General features: G+C 32.4%; 1 protein-coding gene across 2 annotated transcripts in view; it reads right to left on the reverse strand.

Annotated features, from left to right (window-relative positions):
- DIAPH2 (diaphanous related formin 2) overlaps nucleotides 1–20,809 on the reverse strand; it is a 932,191-nt gene that overhangs the window by 623,732 nt on the left and 287,650 nt on the right. For both annotated transcript variants that reach the window (XM_043457771.1, XM_043457769.1), the window contains 6 exons: nucleotides 17,806–17,916; nucleotides 12,076–12,194; nucleotides 10,075–10,191; nucleotides 7,811–7,929; nucleotides 4,440–4,504; nucleotides 1,275–1,379 (listed from right to left, as the gene is read on the reverse strand). In XM_043457771.1, the coding sequence (XP_043313706.1) occupies nucleotides 1,275–1,379; nucleotides 4,440–4,504; nucleotides 7,811–7,929; nucleotides 10,075–10,191; nucleotides 12,076–12,194; nucleotides 17,806–17,916 (636 nt within the window). The remainder of the gene's footprint in view (nucleotides 1–1,274; nucleotides 1,380–4,439; nucleotides 4,505–7,810; nucleotides 7,930–10,074; nucleotides 10,192–12,075; nucleotides 12,195–17,805; nucleotides 17,917–20,809) is intronic.

The following is a 20,809-nucleotide window of genomic DNA, read 5'->3' on the forward strand; positions in this document are numbered from 1 at the left end:
CTCTGTAACTAATGCTGGGAAATGCTGGCAGAAGGAAATGTGTGGAGAGGGTAAATTCTAAATGTGAAGGGAAAAGAGGTGACTTAGCTGCAAGAAATGACGGAGTTAACGGAACAGAGATGAGGCTGCAAAGGGGAGATAACGGGGAGTCCAGGATAGAAGAGCTTCAAATTCCTAGTAAGGAGATTTTTTTCTTTAATCCTGAATGCAACAGGCAACTATTGAACATATTAAAGCCTGGAGTGACAATAATTAGGGAAGTGTTTTAAGAAGATTAAAGACCATAGGCAGGGCAGAAAGTTAGGAAATACTGTAATATTCCAGGAAGGACAGATGAAAGAGCAGCCCTCAGGAGTTCTGGGTTTTGATGCAAAGGGAAAAAAAAAAGAGAAAGAACTGACATAAAACCGTGACCAGCTTAATTTATCTGGAGGCAAACAAAGGCCAAGACAACTCTGGTTTCACAATCAAAAAAACTGGGGGTAAATTGTAAATAAATAAGAATGGAGACCAAGCTGGTTTGAGGAAAGAGAAGTGAAGTAAAATCTCTCAGTCATGTCCGACTCTTTGAGACCCCATGGATGGGACCACAAATAATGGGTTGGATTTCAACATGCAACAGGACCTACCTATGGGTAATGTGGAGTACACTGGTGACTTCTGAAGTCACTTTTAAATAAACTGACAGAAATAGACCTAGTCAATCAACAAACATCTACTATGCTAAGAACTAAATTTATATTTCTTTATATTCATTTAAAAACTATGTTGTGCTGAAATTACTTAATCAGCTCTATAATTTAGACATCATAGTTAAGATTTTAAGTGTATATGGGGGTTTTTCTCATAGGGAATATAGGGGGAAATGTAAAGTTTATAGATTTTGAAATTATGGTAGTCAAGATTTAAAGAGATCTCAAAAAGCTTTGGGTATAATTAAAATTAATGAGCATTTCCACATTCCTTTTGAAAGAAAATACTAAGCATTCAACTTTTCAAATCATCATGAAAATTTCATCTCAAAAAGAGTCTTCCTTGTGTAATATATTCTGTTAAAAATATCCAGGGCAGTTTATGCAATGAATGCCTTATTTTTATCCAAACATTAAGATGATTTATTGTCCTAGAAAATCAAATCTGTAGTTATTTCAGTTAAAATGGGAAACTGCCAAAAAGTCTGCTTCTGGTCACAGTTTTCCTCCCATCGAACAAGATAAGTTTCTACCATCGAACTCACTGTGACATGACACAAAGTCTGTATCTTGTCTCATTACCTGGGTTCGAAGTTGCTGGATTTCTGTTTCAAGTTCTTTGATTTTTTCTTCTCTTTTTTGAAGCTCAGCTTGAGCTTCCTGTCGAGCCGTGAATTCTTCATCGAACTGCAATGATCATCACCATAAATGTACACTTAGTAATGCAATTTTGAGAAAGCTTTAAACATTATGTATTAAATAAGTGGAGTGTCATTTGCTTCTTAAATTTCCAAGGTCACTCAGAAAATCAGAGCTCTTGATTATTTTTATGGCAATTAAGCACTTCTGTGGAGATAGGGTGTTAGTAGAGGAGAAATATATCCCTAACACAATGTAAATAAATCCATTTTCACTTCTGAAAAAAAAAATACAAAACAAAACTTTAAATGCTGGACTAAGAAGGCTCTCTTCATATACATTTTTGTCGTTTTGTTATTGAAAGCTAAGTTTTAGAATTGTGGTTTTTTTAACGTTCCATCCCATACTTTTAAGTGTATTTAATTAAAAATGAAACCTAAAAATTAGGCATCAAGCAATCCAACTCTTTAAAAATATATTTAATCCTGAAAAGAGATAACACTTCTAGAGTGCTCACATATTAACACAAAATAGACTATTTGCATTACAGTCTTAATTGTAGTAAAATAATTCAAAAAGTGATTCTCCACAAAATCTGACAGTAGAATGATATATGCCATAACAGCACTGTCATTCAGACGGTTAGCCAAAACACTTGTAGAGAATGTTATAATAGGGCAAATGAGAGGTTCAGTTACAGAGTGGTAAACCAAAGAGACCATCAGATGGTGACTATCCTCTTACTGCAGGCTGCCCAGCCCTTACCTCAGTCAGATCTCTGACCCAAATAAGCCTACATACTATAAGTGAACACCACTCATGTCTCGCTATAGAACATTTGCCCTTTAGTGCATTGTCACCATCACTTCAAGTCATTTAGAAGTCGACACATTATTCCAATATGTTATTTATGTTTTTTAAAGTGATATATCTTACTACTGAGAACTGTCTTTAGAGTTTGTAGAACAATTAAAAAAGTGAGTCCACTGTCAATAAATATTCCTCCTCATAGTAGATTTGACGTTTGGAAATTATAAAATGCTATTCAGATCCAGTCTGAAGAAAGAGCAAATTGGATAATAGCGTTTGGGTCAAACCTGCCTAACTACTTACTTCTTTTATTCATCTCTATTTGAATCCCAGGAAAATGTCCCACAGAGGTTGGTCCAAATCATTTCTAATCTCTTTACATTCCAAACCTATCCCAGATCCTTCAGTGTCAGCAAATGACCTTACTTCCTAGGTCACTGAGAAGGTGGAGCTTTTTCAACTTCATTAGTCTCCCTGTTAAGATTGATCTGAATTTACACTACCAGACTCCTTACCAGAGTTATCTGTGTGCTTCTCAAACATGCTGTCCACACCAGCACACTGTATACAATTTTGCTCTACAAATGGTTTATTAGTACACTTAAGGAGAGGCACACAATGTTCCTGCTTATAAGTTAAAATGATCTTTATCTGTAAACCCATAGAGTAGGAATAGGAGAAGCCTGAGTTACGTGAGCTGGAAGACTTCTTACGAGTCCACTAACCTTATTCTCTCCTTTTCATGATGAAGAAATTAAGATCCAAGGAGAGTAAATGGCTTACTTAAAGTCATAGCTAATTAGCAGAAATGCTGAGATCAGATCTTATAACTACTGCTTCTCATTCTAGCTGTTCCTGCTCCACCCCTCACCCTTTTTTTTTTTTTTTACTACTTTGTACTGCCTCTTCAAATCACCCTGAATAAGAGAAGGCATGCAGACAAGAACTGGGAAACCATACAAGATTTCATTCTAAATTTTGGTGAGAAAAGAATAAATAAATAAAAATAAATTTTGGTGAGGAGAATGAAGCATCAAACACTGAAATTTCTTTATTATTTCAGGACTCATTTTCCAATAATAGATGCTTACAGAAATTTTTACCAGATAGATCATCACAACTTGCTCCAGTCTTGTGGTGTCTAATCACAGTGCCAGAGACAAATTAAAGAGCTCCTAAGATTTTCAAAGGGAATTTTAAATGTGCAACTTAAAACAAGGACATTAAGAAATATAAAGGTCTACTAATCAAAAAGTGTGCATTTTCTTTCACTAATATAAATGACAGCTTCACACAAACATTTTATGCCCGCTTTATGGGCAACATTTTATGCCCACACTCTTAAAATCCGTTCTAGTAACTAAAAAAGCAAAGTCATTTCCTCAGATGCCCTGAAGTAATTTCAGTAATACTCTATAGTTTCTAGAGTGATAACAAAAGCAATTATCTAATCTCCAAGGTAAATCATAACTTTGAAGAGACAGCAATATGTAAGCAATTTATCTTGCTGTCATAAGACTCAAAACTGGAGAGCTTTTAGACTTGGGCTTCAATCCTTCTCCTGCCATCAGGAGGAGAGAAATACTGTATTAATGCTTTGTAGGGTCTAGAACCATAAAATGCAACTTTTGGTAGAACCTTATAAAATTGTAGCTAAGTTTTCAGGAAACAAGAGATATCTGAGATCTAAATTAAATTCAGATATTCATAATACTGACACTTAACATAAGGCATTACACAAAGAAAGAGGAACCTCAAATTCCACCAAGCCTACATACATGAAGTAGCAGCATCATTTCAAAAATGATAATTATAAAATTCAAAGATAAGTCTAAGCAGAGAGAGACAGAGAGAAAGAAAATACTACATCATTTTGTTGCTACCAATAGCACTGACTTAAATAACATGACAGATAAGATTAGCTAAACATCTTGCAGTTCTCCAAGGAACTATTGTTAAGTCAGAGCTGCAGGAAAGCAATGGGAAAATGTGTTTTTGGTTGACTATTTCTAACTATATGCTTCTAGCAACCTAATTTTATTTCATTTATCACTTTACTAGGATATGATTAGTGTTTTTCTTCCATACTGGATTAAAGGTGGTGAGCAGGGAATGGTAGCAACATTATCTTATCAGGAAAGAAATCAATATTCTGTGGTTGTGTCTGAATTTAAAAACATAAAGGACTATGTAACTGAAATAACATGTATAAGGCCTCGCATAAGGAAACAAGATAGAATATGTATTGTGATTAACTTATACATTTAATAATTAAGGCCAATATTATATAAGCCTTACCTTCTTTGAGAATTCTGCTGCTTTTTGTTCACTTTCTTCAACTTTTGCCTTATTCACACAAGAATCTATTAAGATTGACCAAAAATGATTAGAAATTATTTAATTGGACCACTAGGCAAATGACGGCTGCCAGCCTATAATTCTACTATGGAGACTATCATTACTATGTCAACTAATGTTAGAGGGAAACTGACTTATACTACACATAAAACATAAACTACCAGATTTTCTTTCTTTTGTATACTACCTGAACTCAATGATAGTATTGTTGAGGCACAAAACCAAGCATCCAAGAATATATTTGACACAATCATCATCATTTAAGTGTATTCCATTATTTACCAACTTTATCTGTCACAGAACTCATTAAAAATACTTTGTAGCTTATTATGGGTAGAGAAGTGCCAAAGAATTATGGTTAAGATTATTAAGGCTCAAAATGACTCAAAATAAGACTAGAGGGGGAGGTACAACATACAAAGATTTCACTTGAACAACTTCAAATCAGGGGCAGAATATATTATGTAAATAAGAAAACAAACATCAAACTTCTTAGGTCTAATCAAACACTCCAGAATGTAAGTAACTGAAGAATCCACTTCGAGAAACATTCTCACTATTATATATACAGTCTATTCTATATACCAATTCCCAACCATGTTATACCTATTTATTTACCTAAAAGAAATGAAAGCATATGTCTATACCCAGACTTGTATGTGAATGTTCATAGCAGCTTTATTTATAATAGCCAAAACCTACAAAGAAAGCAAATGTCCACTAACAATAAATGTATAAACAGATTGTGGTATATCCATATACTGAAATAGCATTCAGTTATAAAATCGAATGATACTTGGAATACCACAACACAAATGAATCTCAAAATAATTATGCTGAATTAAAAAAGCCAAAACAAACAGCACATGCTATATGCTTCCTTTTACATAAAATTTTAGAAAATCAAACTAGTCTATACTGAGAGAACGCAGATCAGTGATTATCTCAGGATGCAGAGAGGTGGGGAGGCATGGGAAGGAAAGACTACAAATGGTAACAGAAATTCTAGGGGGTGACAGAGATGCTTATAATCTTGACTGTGATGATTTTAAAGGTACACACAAACATCAAAATTTATCAAATTTTACCCTTAAATATAAGTTTTTTTCATATGTCAAGAATACCATTAATAAAGTTTTTTCCCTCTTTGTAAATAAACAACGTGTGGCTGAAACAAGGCAACCAAAGAACAAATTGAGAAATGGTTAGATCAAAGAGGGGTCAGATCTGTGTTGTGCCAGCAATGATTGGTAATGAGTTTCATTAAAATTTCAATGGGAAGACATTGAAGAAATTTAGGCCAGGATATGATCTGATTTATAAAAAAAAAAAATACTAGACTTACAGACATGTGAAATCAGAACAGACTCTATCCTCCTCAAGTTCAGGTGAGCTTAGAATAGAGATCCATATATTTCCTAGAAGTTCTTGAAGCACCTGTTAATTTGTGTGTGTGTGTGTCTTCTAATGAAAGTTTCACAGCCTTTATTAGCTACTCAAGACCTCTGAGCATAAAATATTAAGAGCTACACATATACTTGAGTAATCTGAATTTACAGCTGAGGTAACTGAAGCCTAGAGAAGTTGTATGAGGTCATAATGGGTTTTTAATACTGACTATCTTCTCTCAACTTATCCCTTCATGTTTTCTCACCTCACTTCTCTTGATAAAGGGGACACATTCCTAAGTACCTGGCACACAGTATATAAAACAAATGTCTATCTATTTTGACTAACAAAATCAACATTTAGTGTGTATGTGCCAACTATGGTCCGCAATAGATAAGCCAATTTAAATATTTGGAAATAGTCCCTTATAACTCTCTCAACAAATATGAAATAAACCACTGAGTTTATTAAGCTCAGGGAAAAAGCTGCAGCGATGCCAGCATTCACATTAATTGTAGGAGCAAGGTATACTGGCACAAGCTTTCGGAAAAGCATTTAGCCTTTCAAAGCTCCTACCCTCACTTTAGAGGAATCAATCCTAAGGAAATATTGAGAAGAAGCCAAATATTTATATGAAGAATGTCCATAGCCAATTCATTTATAATTGTAAATACCTGAAAACAATCTGTATGTATAATGTATAATACAGAATATTATATGGACATACAAAGTCAGATTTTGAAAGGTTAATATTGAAACATTCTAATAATATAATGCTCCATGAAAAATTATCATGTAGATAGAAGAGAAATGGATGGAGGGAGAGTAAGAGATAGACAGAGATGGAGATGAAGATGGAAATAAGAAGATGTACTGAGCTGAAAAGTAATGCTGAAATATATTGAGCTTGAAAAGTATTATTGGTGGTTTATTTTATCACTTACATAAGTCTCTAGACTGCCTCTAATAAGTGAGCATGAGTTTTACAATCAAGATAAGAATTATACATGATAAATAACAAGGAATTCATCTGAATATTACTGTGAGTCTTCCTGTGCTATGGAGTGAAGAATAGCATTCAACAGCATTTGTTTTCCATCTTTAAAGACAAATGAGTTCATGCTTAAATCTTAGCAATAGTGATTTCGATTAGGTATAAATAAAATGGCTTAACTACAGGTCATATGGTATAGTATATTTCATAAGAGAGGCTGCCCATCATCCTTCAGTGATTATTCCAGAAAGCGTAGCTAGTTACCGTCTCGGAGGATATAAGGTCATTTCCTCAGCAATCCAAGTAGATGAACATGATCATTTCAAATTCTTTCCCAGCTCTAAGGTCTATGAAAATATAAACTGATCTACTTTCATAGAATTAAAATAGACTTGTATATGTATGGCTGAGTCTCTTTGCTATTCACCTGAAACTATCACAACATTGTTAATTGGCTATAAATACAAAATAAAAAGCTTAAAAAAAAAAAAAGAAATACAGGCGAATTTAGTAACTTAAGACCTTTTTTCACCTGTATTTCTTTTTCTAGGACCTGAACACTAACATGGCATTACTAATTAGACCCTACTGTATACATGATTTACACAAAACCACAAAGGTATAGGCATAAACTTAATGGATTTGAGTCATGTTTCTAAAAAGCAAGGCACTGACCCCTAATATAATGTCTGTTGGTACAGCATTGATTTTAAACTCAATTCAAGAGTGTTGAAACTTAACAAACAGATTAGGATTTCCAATCACACAGACAGAACTCTCAAGATCATCATAATTAATAATTAGAGCAAATGAGTACCCATGGACACGATGACCTACCATATTAAAAGAGGAAGTTTAGTGAGAGAGCTACACTTGAAAAGTGTCTATTATACCCACAATCAAAGACACTGAGGATTATGTCACATACCTATCAGATGAGTAAGATCAATGTCTAATCTTTGTCTATACTTGAAATCTGGATCCATTCCACTGCAGTGCAGCACTATCTGTGAAACACACTCCTCAATTATTTTGTAATACTGCGGCCTGAAAAAAAGAGGAAGTGTTCTTGAATACCTTTTCTACCCAGACAAATCTATTTTAAGAAATGATTCTGCATGATAAAGAAAACTAAGTCATTTTCTAGCAGGTTAAAAACTCTTTTTAGCCATTACTCTCTCTCAGGAAAAACATGCCTAAGCTTAAAGGTAGGCTGGACATTACGACGCAAAACCGACTGTGATATAATCAACTATGAATACCTTGACTTAAGACTCTAGCTTGCAGGGATTCATGCTTGTGTTCAAAAATACTTATCAATCTTATCTACTTACTTAAGCTATTATTCCTAAAGTTAATAAAAACAAATGACTTTTTAGTCCTACATCTATGGGTAAAGAAATGGTTCTAGGCCTCTCCAAGTTCTCAGTTTCAATAAGGGATGAGTATCTTGGCATTACATGGCAAACAATGTCTTGAATTTACTGTCACACTGTTACTCAAGATAGCTATAACAGCTTTTACAAAACTGGACTAGGCCACTTATGTTACAGACTATACCAAAGATCTATTTATACACATATTTTAAAAGATTTATTTTATAGAAGCAAACATACTAAATATGCATGGCTATAGCTTCAATTTGTTCAAAGTGTCAAAGGTTCTAAAACATTTCCTAATTCTGTAATCTATCAAGGTAATTATGGCCTTAAAAATGACCACTTACATACTTCAAAAAAATTTTTAAAGTACATTTTGCATTAAAATTTGTGGAAAATTTAGCATTTATCAGTGGCTAATAAATTCAGAGAAAAATCAGAAGGAAATACCACTATGGACAAATTTTAACACATACATCCCTAAAATTAGTATGCTGATAACTAGTCCAACTACTAAAAGTTTACAAACAAATCCAAACATATTCTAATTGCACTTATATCTTTTGTCATGGGGCTGGTCTCAAGGATAAGAATAAACAGTAACATATGTTACACATCTGAGGCTTTTTCAAGTCATCAAAAGATTTATGGTAAATAATATCAGATTATAATCAATCAGGTCAAAGACTCTCTGGATAAACAAGGAAAACACAATCATTCTCTTTAAGACAAAGTATCCATCAGTAGAATAAAAGTACTAGTGACTCATCTTCCTCATATGGATGTTCTCAGGATGAAAAAAAGTGTCATATTAGAACAACTTCTCATTCATTCAAAGGTGCTGAGAAATGGACACAAAGTATTTCCCCAGGTAACTGTTTACCCATGGGCACTGTACCCCTTTACTTACCACCACTTATTTGAGAAAACAACAATCATTTTACATTGCATTACTATCTTTCCTGCTTAAAAAAAGAATAGCATATAATTTTTAAACATTTTTCTAGTCTCTGTAACATCATGATGCCCATCAGTTATTGCACTGGTCTGAATATAACAGAACTGTAATTGTACTCTATGGGCTTTAGAGCTGTCATTTTTGTTGTGACTGTATCCGACCTCATTGTACCTTCCCTTGCCCTTTAATGAAGCAAGGTTTGAGAAATCAGAGAGATGTAGTTTGCTAGAATTTCACACATATCAGAGTATAAAGAACAACTATGAGTCTCTTGAACAGTTAAACGTAAGATCATGAGATCATGGTCACCAGTTTATGGATAATTTCAGTCACTCGGAAATCTTCCTCTGGTTTTCAGTTATATTCCCAGAACTGAACTCTGAAATTTATGACTTCATATGGATTACTATTATATTCCTTTATTTAGAAGAATTACATTATTGTGTATAAAGCTAAAATATTAATATTACTATTTTCTTAGATAAGTTCATATCTATTACTAAATACTATACAAGAGGAATAACAATAGTCTTACTTATCAAATGTACAAGAACTTAAAAATTTTACCATAGACTTTTTGAAGGTTACTCTGTGCTACAAAAAATTTCATTACAGGGTCAGTAAAATCTGTTGGGTTTATTGCTACTGAAATGGCATACATCATTTTTGTAAGCAGATTCTTCTGGCCCAATGAAAACTTAATTAACATCTTTTTAAAATCTGTTATCTAAAGTCATTAAATTCTTATACTCTATGTATGTATATGCATATACTGTCTAGTCCTCACTACATTGCTAATTTCCCTTTAATATTAATTCAAATTACACAAATCGTACTCTAAGAACAGCCTCTTACCTGATATAATAGTCATTTCTGATGAGCAAAAAATGTTGTAGAATGGATAATAAATAATTTTCAGCAGCAGTGTCCTTCAACATATTATACAGAAGATGGTATACTTCATTCATATCAGTGGAAAGTGAGTAAAGGAATAAAGTGATTGCTGATTCACTTTAATTCATAACAAAAGCAGCTTCATTTTTGAAAACATTAAGAGATCATTTTGTTTCCATTACTGTTTCTAAACTTTCAACTCTATGATCCAGGATTTAAACATTTGCATAAAGAAATTTAATCTATGGGTCACTTTAACTTTTTAACCACAAAAACAGACTTAAACAGACTTAAACATTTAGCCATTAAAGACTTAAATGATCAGTTATTCATTATATTTTGAATTACAGCTTATAGTTGGTACCACTGGAATAGCAAATGACATTAATGAAAATGATTTTTTCTTAACCTTCCTATGTTTATGATGGAGCACCTATATTATTCATACAAGCCACTACTCCTTTTTCACTGCCACACAAGATAGTAATGCAAAGGAACACTGCATGGACTGCTGAAAGTTCATAAAAATCAGTTTCATTTTATACAGATGAACCATTACATATGAAATCATTACAATTTGCATTCATTTGTATTTCATTTTTTGATAAAAGAGGGAGGCTAAAGACAAAGAAACCTGAAACATTTTTCTTTTTTTTTTTTAACATTTTTCTTATGATGTAAAAAGAGTGGTAGAAGTTTAAATGCTTTTATTAAACTAGAAAACAGATTTCAAATATGGATTCACTTTTATAAGAAAAGCAAGGACCTAGAAAATCGATGTAAAATAAAAGTAGAAGAGGAGATGTAATCCAGTATCTTAAAAATAACCTGAATTGTCAACATTTTCTCTGAAGTAGAATTAAGTACATGATGGATTACTTCTTACACCTCATGTAAGAGTGTTGTGCTAAAGTCTCATAAGGTCCTTTCAATGGCTATGGAATAGATCCAAAAAATAGATTTATGGTGAAGAAAAATTTATACAAAGCAAGATATTTATTGATATAAAATATATTTAATATTATAGAAACTGCTGTAAACTAGAGTAACTGATGAAGGATAAGAAATTACTGGAAATTATCTCTCATAATAACAAAATTGCTATTCACTGCACTTATCCAGTACTCAAGTGTAGGAACATTGGAGGAAAAAGTTGAAATACTTCTGCCCTCCATTTCATAGGGGCATAGAAGTGTACCTAAATAAGACAGATACAGGCAAAGTACTACAAGGTGAAGAAGATGACTGAAGAAGCCATTATAGAGAGAAAGTGCAGCTCAAAGAAACTTTTGGTTCTGATGTATTTCCCCATTTCCCCAGAACCCATAGGTAAGAAATTTAGTGTATGTGAAACAAATGGCGAGCAATGCTATGACAATCATCTTTTATATCTAAAATCATTTTGTATAAAACTGTTGCCACAGAAAGGTTATATGCTAGTTCCATTTGACTCAAATGCTTCCACTCTAGCAGTTTTGTTCTAGTCAGACCCTATCACATTTAAACTGTTTTTCCCCTCTAAGGAAACAAAATATTTAGAATGAGAAAAAGACATTTATTTGAACTGAATGATATCTCTAAATCACCGGAATACCATTTAATAAACTGAAAATGTATATTACCTATAGTCACATATGAACTCACTGAACTTTTCCCCAAAAATCCTTATCTGCAAGGAATATTGCCTTAGGCTCTTGTCTATTCAAGACCATTGAACAGAGTATACCTATAATGCTGCAAGCCATTGTGTGGATTTCAGCATACTCTGTGTAAATCATCAGGAGACTCTGACAGCTCTTCAACAGGAATCTCAAGAACAGCATCATGGTGAGGCTCTAATATAAATAAATGGATATAAATCGGGCTGGCAGACAAGAATTACAATAATGGTTCACAAAATCACTTACAAATCCCTTTTCACAGTACATGCAAAATGATTTTTCTGGTTTGTCAAAAGGATATTCCATTTCTGCGCGAATGTCATTGAGACGGTGTGATAATTCAGTTAGGTCGTCCTCTTTGTTCTCATCAAATACTTTCAACTGAATATCAAGCTCATCATTCTCTTTTTCTTTCAAATCCTAATATATAAACAGACAACTTAACAGCTGAGTAACAGTTTGACAACACCATATTTTGAAAATAAAGCCCTGATACTATTATTTATTTGCATACACAGAAGCAATTTCAAATATTGACCCAGGCACTTGGTTTTCTATAAGAAACTAAATGTACTCTGTTTTTCTACTTTAAAATGAAAAAAACCTCGTTGCATTCACTGAATTTTCTTTTCATACCCCAGATTTTGACAATTCACATTAAAAAATTAACGATCACTTTTACAATGGAAAAAACCTAATTGCTAACAACCCAAATTAAATGCTGTTGTTTTGACTAAACACACTAATCAAAGATTGCAAAAGAAAGTCATGCAGTTAGAACATTCACATATGCCTCTGGCAAAAAATGCAAATATAGATCAATTGTATTAATGAAGAACAAATGCAAGGATATATTCAAGCACAACAGTCCCAAGTATGGCGTGAAAAGTTGTATAAACAAATTTATTTTAAATGATATTTTGTGATTTTAAAGCAAAAAGATGTCAGGATTTTTTAATCAAGATGCACAACTAGCCTCCTGCCCCACCTTTTATTTTTGCTTAGCTGAATCACAAAATATCAACTTGGGCATCAAAGATTTGTTTTTGTAATACATTATAAGCACATGCATTACAAACCCCTGATAATTTTCAAAATCATAGTATAAAGAAAATCTTTGGAAGCATGCCACACTAGAGATTGTTGGGCTTAATATATATCACCTGGAATATCTTTTAATATGTGTCCTTTAAGTTGCCGCTTTCAAAACCCAAATTGATAATCACAACTGTGGATACTCAAGGGTGTTACAGAGAAACTAGGATGTTCAGAGCTGAGCTTGAACTCTAAAAGGAAATGCAAGCACAGTGTACTTCAAATTCGGTTGATAAAACAAACTCAGATGCATTTTTTTTTGTTTCTGTTTTTATTACTAAGGACAATTATAAATGGAGATATAATGACTATTACTGAAACCAAACACAAACTTATACAATTTCCGGGTGTTTTTTTCCTAACATTCACATACATAAGAATTTACTGAAAATTTACCTACAGAGCATATGAAAGTATTAATATGTTTTAATATAAAATACATAACAAATACATGCATTTAAGTTTAGTTTCCTCTTTAGTAATAATTTGTTTTATGTCTAACTTTTCACTTTGAAGGGGAATGAAGAAATTCATTGGAATGTAAAGTTACCTAACATTGATGAGATATATTGTCAAGTGATTTCTGAACTCGATTCAGAAAAGAGCAGAAACCAGATACATCCAATGAAGAAAAAACCTTTAATACATTTTATAATACAGAATTTTTCCTTATTCTTATGTCATAATATATCTTTCTTATATGTTCACTATCAAATTTTAACACATTCAAATATGTTTAAATAGAAAAAACAAGTTATATACTGTCATTTAATAAGTCTCAGAACTTTACAAGAACATGGAATCAACCTGTATGATCTAAATACTCTCAGTAAAAATAACTGGTTAAATGTTTATTTCCATTTTTAATTGGGACAATACATAATTTATATAGTATATATAGTATGTAAATATATATAGCACAATATAAAATATAGATATGCATAAATGAAATATCTCATAAATATTGTTTGTTAACAATGTACCATTAAAAAACATATGCATATCTACATGCACATACATATATAAAAAACTTCCTTTCATTCAAATGTCAAACCTTGAAAGGTATACTAAAAAATTCTTGATTAAATAAATATTTAATGAATTAATAAAATTTTTATACAGCACAAATGTGACAGATACCTTATTGGAATATGGGAAATGCATCATTGAACTTTTAAATTTAAAATGAAGAATGACATAAAATTACTGAATTACACTGTTAATTATATGAAATAATGTAAATATGTTTCAGATATTTTTTGAACAGATTTGCTGTACAGATACAGAACATTATCAGCAGTTTCTCTAAAATAGATAGTTACATCTTTATAATATGGTGTACTTCAAAGGAAATCAAAGTCCATTACCAGTATATGACTGATTACCAGTCAAGCAATCAAAATTGAGTCTTCAAAAGAATAAGAAAGGGTTTATCAGTCTTCTAAAAGAGGTTAAGAATTCCGACTGCCTACAGACACAATTTCTTACTGTCTTGTTCCTTCACATACCTGATCTATCTAGTATTTTCTTAATTTATTTAACTAAATAAATGGCAGATGGAGAAAACTTCACAAGAAATCAATGTAAGTTAACTACAGAGCAAATACTATTTTAAAAATCACTATGTAGTGTTTAACAACTCATCTGTCCCAAATTACCAAAGAAAATTTATGAAAAGTGAATTTTCCATGTAACTGAAATATAAATTCTTTCAACATCACAATGTATCTATAGAGACAGGGCAAATTTTGAAAATAAATTTCTAACAGAATGTAATTAAAATAATTGTCATTGTCTTGATGATTTGAATAATTATATGAAAAAGCATATTATTCTACTACAATGATGGTCTCTGGGATTATTGAAATGCTAAGAACTGTTTTTTCCCTAGCATTTAATGATTCCAGATAGGTATAACTTTTGATCCATGTGCCAACAATTTATATTAGCCCTAGTCACATCTAATTTGCTACTTTGAATATGATATATTCTATAAAATTAGAAAGTTCCTCCTGTTACACAGTGTATAAAATAAGAGTAAACAGGATAAAAATCATGATATTAAAGACTCATCTTTGAATATATTATTAGATTTCCATGCATGTGTAAAAGCTATTTAAGGTTATGATAAATTCAACTGGTTGAAATGTAATATTTAGTACATTAGGTAGATAATAGTTGACATGCTAGGGATATCTAGTGTAAATTAAAGCAAGCCCATTCTGAGTTTTCCTCCAAATTTTGATAATGAAACTGCAAGGACAACACCAACAGTAGGGTCTATCTGCCTAGATTGAGATTCTCATATTGTGTATCAGAAATACCTGGGAAGGATTATTTTCATTTTTTTCAAAACAAACATCTCTGCCCCACCTCTAATAAGATTGCGATAGGCTCTTTAAGGGGACAATCTGCCTGTAATGCAGGAGACCCTGGTTTGATTCCTGGGTTGGGAAGATCCCCTGGAAAAGGGATAGGCTACCCATTCCAGTATTCTTGGGTTTCCCTGGTAACTCAGATGGTAAAGAATGTGCCTGTAATGTAGGAGATCTGGGTTCGATCACTGGATTGGGAAAATCCCCTAGATCAGGGCATGGCAACCCACTCCAGTATTCTTGCCTGGAGTGTTCCCATGGACAGAGGAGCCTGCCAGGCTACAGTCCATGGGTCACAAAGAGTCAGGCACGATTGAGCACCTAAGCAAAGCACAGCTCAATTTCTTGAGAATCAGAAAACTACTTAGCCATATCTCACTTCACTGTCATAGAAAGAAAAAAACATTGAGAATCCTTGTAGGTTCCATTCCAAAACTTGAGCAGGCAGAAAGAGGACACTTCTCACTTTCCTCTTGCTGAGGAACCACTGAGACCTAAGAATTAGGGCATACTGAAGAGATATGGTAGTTAAAGAAAGATCTAACTGGAAGCATGTTTAGAAGTACAGGGTGCCTACCATAAGAGGCTGTATATATATAATATATATATTACATATATATTGGCTGCTGTATACATACAGCAGCTATAGGGCCAATAGGAAAGTGCCGCTAAGAAACACTGATGCAAAACCTTAGCTGTCAATGTAACCAAATGAAAAATACCATGAGACCAGTGAATAGCAGAGATGAGTACATCCTGACAAAAGTGCAAAACATAAGAACAACAGAGCTATTATGTACACTTTCTGAAAAGATGAGGACTTAAATAAATTAAGAGTCACCAATTTCTTGACCAGTCATTCAGTAGTATAAGGTAGAAAATGAATGTTCAATTATAGACATAGGGAAATGAAAGCTGGAAAAGTAACAACAACAACAAAGGCAGAAAAACACCACATATTAGTAAGTGACTAGGGAATGCTCAGGAGCCCCTAAGGCCAACAAGTGTCCAAAGACATGAGTACTCTCCCAGAAACAGAGGAACAATCCCCGGAGGACAAAGATGGAAAGGAGTGACTAGGCAGCTCAAAAGCACACTAGAATCCAGACTGTAATATTACCTACATAATTACATACTGTAATATTAGCTACATAAGGCCACAGTCTTTTCGTGAGGAGAGATTTGTGAGAAAAGAAGAATAAATATGTAACTACACTATTAACTAGTGAATGTCCCTAAGTTAATTGTGTGTGGGAAGAAAGTGTTAGTCACTCAGTCATGTGTGACTCTTTGGGACCTCATGGATTGTAGTCTGCCAGGATCCTCTATCCATGGGGATTCTCCAGGCAAGTGGGTAGACATTCCCATCTCCAGGGTATCTCCCCATCCCAGGGGATCAAACTCAGGTCTCCTGTTTGGCAAGTGGATTCTTTACCGTCTGAGCCACCAGGGAAGTCCCAAGTTAACCTCATACTGAACCTCTCAGGTCACTTATGATTCACTGCAACCAATTCCTTGGTTTATAAAGTCATGGATGAAAAAAGCACTCAAAGTGGAATTGACCTAGAAATTTCTAAAACTGCATAGACTCAATCGTATATCTTATTAAAATGGGTCTCAGTGGACCTAATTATAATGATGATGAGTTTTAACTACTTTCAGGTAAGATCATCAGAATACAAGTTACAGATGCATGCTACACACTGGTTTCTCACCAGGAAATTTCCCTGATTTTGGTTATTTCTAATACCCTAGGAATACCTTATATACATGCTCATTGACATTTGTTTTGTTTTTTCTTTACAGGGTCCTTTTATTCCCTTCTGCTACTTTTACTTCTTATTTATCTCATATGGCTTGAGTAGATTAAATAAAGAGACAGTGAGATTTTGCTTATCTCTTTTAACAATGCCATGACCTTGAACAAACTCCTTCATCAGTTAACATAATAAAATCATAGCAGCTGCATATCTATTTATAGAATATGTGTGTTGATTTATCCTAGAACAAGCTTACAGTTATTTCAAAAATGTTTTTAACAGCATCATAATTAGAGCAAATAACCACACTCAATTTAAGAAATAAAACTGCTTTTCTTTTAGAAAAGTTGCTACAAAATTGGTTAAAGAGAATACAATTTTTGTTACGTATCTAGAATATATTAATCAAAATTCTATGCATACTTATGTTGAATATAAAGTAAATCAATCTAAGTTATCAAAGAGGAGAGCAAAAAAATGTTATTGAAAATTGAAATGGCAAAAAAAAAAATAGCAGTCTTTTATGTTCTAAATATTCAAAGTCAAAGAAAATAAGTTTTCTTTTGACTTTAAGGAAACCAAGAAAGTCATCACTTCTGGACAAATCATTAGCTGAATTCTGAATCATCAGCTGTATGTTCAGACTAATAATACTGCAATATCAAAAAGCTTGCAAAGCATCTAACGCTTTATAAAAGAAAACAGTAAGGCACATTTACTTACTTGGCTGCAAGTACTTTTGTCTAAAGAGAGAAAAACATTAACGTTCGTAAGCATTATAAAAGTGCACATTCCACTTACTGGTAACATTGTTTTTAGTCCTGAACGAAGGAATTCATTCCTTAAATGTATTCGAAAATCAAGGTCATAAGGAGATGTGACAAGCGCATTTATAAATTGCATGCAGGCCACCTGCAATTATAAAATAAACTTTGTTAAAAAAAAAAGTTTAAGAAATACTTAATGCTTTCAGATAACTTTTTTTCCATATACTAAAGGCATACAAACATACATTATGAAATATATTAAGAAAGGCAAATATTTATATAAGTATAATGACTATGACTTTATAGCAGAAACAAAGAAATTAACAATAAAGTTTCCAATGTCCAGAGCAATTCTAACGAAGGTAAAATGCATGGTCAAGTACTGCTGTATTTTGCTAAACTATATGAAGCAGTATGATATTTTCTCTGAAAAACTCAAATTTCCAACTGTGGATACAGAGCCCTTAAAAAGATCATAAAATGTATCTTCCATTTCCAGCTGTCCTCAGCATGCACTTGGTCTCAATTCTATATGGTTATAAATACTTTTCTAAAATAAATCAAATAAAGCTATGAAAGTATATTGACATTAAAGAGTAGTGATAACTTAGAGATATTATTACACTGATTTATACTTGCTCCATTCTGTTATTATGGATCTGCACAAAATATAGACTATTAAAATATATGATTAAGATGAATTAATTTACTACATAAAAAAATGAATGCAAGTGAATTAATATCAACTAGAAGGCACAGTGACAGAAATACTCATGTGCATTGCATGATAAAGTAAATATAAGACCTTGTTTTCAAGTAAGCATAATTCTTTACTTAGATTGATGCTAGAAAATGGGTTTTGGTTTTCCTCTGATATTGAGCCTCCTTATTAAAAAAGAGGAGGTAGTTATTTTCTGGTAATGGCAAGCTAGTAGAGTATCAACCAAATGCTAATTGTCAGGTATTCCAAAGATTATTCCTCATTTTTAAAAAACGCTCAAGTCTAAGGTAACTGGCTGATAGTTCAACTGAAGAGCTGCACATTGAAATTGATTATTTTTAAAGTACACAATGAGCCGTTAAGAGTGTTCAAAGAGCTGAACGCAAGGGGACCTCTGGAAAATATCAGATTTAGTAAAGATACTAACTGTATATAGAAGGGGACACAAATAAATCAATAGTCAGTATGAGAAAAACACATCAGCAAAAGAAAAATATTTCAAATGTTATTCTGACTTGACCTTATCCAGACCTGTCATTATGATAGTGATTTTTTTCAAGTACAGACAAAATATTAAAAGGTATATTGGTTTTTTTTATATCTTTATGCTATACAGTTAAGCTGCTTTGGGGTGGATTAGCCTATCCAGCTCACATCCAGGTTCAAAAATAAAAAGTTGTAGGCATTAAAGGGGATGATCAAGGTTGTCTTTAACATTATTAGCTACCTAAAAGATAATTGATAAGAATGTAGTCCAATTTCTATGAATGCTCAAATGTCAAGCTAAATCACTGAGACATCTGACTAAATATTTGCCATTGACTTGGCATTACCTTAAAAGTCATATCAGGTGTTATTATGATGCTTATGCCTTAATGGGTTACTTAACCTTCCTATTCATAGTAAGAAAAAGTTTAAGTCTTCAAATAGTTTAAATAAGCTGGAATATAAATTTGCACAGCATACATGTCCATAGCTATATTATCATTGTATTTGCATGACTGACTCTTGTTATGTTACAACTATGACCTGACCGAACAAGCCAAAGTACATGTCCAATCCAAAATTAATAGAGAGAAAAGTTGCCATCTGCTAGGACTGTTTTTGCCAGAAGAAATTCTAGCTTAATGGCTTGTATTAATATCCTACAAGTAAAGAGAACATTTCCATAACAAACAAGCTAATGAGTCTTGGAATTGTACCTTTATACAATAAAAATATTTGGATCAGGAAATAATAAAAATAGTAAAAGTCAAAAAAATTAATGAATGTAAGAACATCTAAATAATTCCACATTTAGTAAAATAAGTGTTGCAATGCTATTAAATACTTAACATGCAATGTATAAATATTGAATATATAACTAAATGCAGAAAATAAAGTTACAGCCATTGACTATAGTATAAAATGATTAACAAATACTTTGAAGTTAGTTTAAACAGGTAAGAGCACTGATTTATCAATGTACTATTTGTTATCAAATTCTAATGGATATTTAATTAATTACAAATAACATAAGATGAATATTCATACTATCATTTCATTTTCCAACATAATCTGCTAAAGCAATGCTCTTTAATAGGAACATCTATATTGAATGGATATGGAGAACAAAAAATTCTTTTTAATTATCTCCACCTCTTTATATTACTACACAATTACTGCCCAGGAGCAAAATCAATCCAATTGCCACTATTTACAAATACAAAGTTAAATTTTTAAAGTGTAATTAGCTTAAAGGGCTGAATATATTATTACTTAATTATAAACATGAAATATCCATTTTGTAGATTCTGAATTTATAGCTAAATACAAACTCCCAAATTATTATCACCATTATTATTTTCTATTAGCTTTTGTTACCAGACAACTTAGGAGTTTTACATAACATAATTCACCATCTAATCTCATCCTCACAACAACCATATGAAGTGTTACTATTACACTCATTTCACAGTTGATGAAGCTAAGACTCAAAACAAATAATTTATACAAGGTCACACAGAAAGGAGGAAACTCGTGATTCTAAACCATGTAACTTTACTCCAAATACAGTTTAATTTCCAGAACATTCCAGATGCCTAACCAACTCCATTCCTAGACTAACACAACAAAAGATTTTAAGGATGGGTAAAATAATAAAATTTAACTAGTGCATCATGTTTAATATATTAGGAATACCTAACTTTGAAAACTACAGGTTTATTAGAAAAACATATTTAACAGTATGTTGTTTAGTATATAAAGTGTATAAAGTGGTTATCATGTCAATTAGACTTCAGTAAAAATAAAGTCATCATCATAATACATAATGGAA

Source organism: Cervus canadensis, chromosome X, assembly GCF_019320065.1.
Source record: "Cervus canadensis isolate Bull #8, Minnesota chromosome X, ASM1932006v1, whole genome shotgun sequence".
In the NCBI taxonomy this organism is placed as follows: Eukaryota; Metazoa; Chordata; class Mammalia; order Artiodactyla; family Cervidae; genus Cervus; species Cervus canadensis.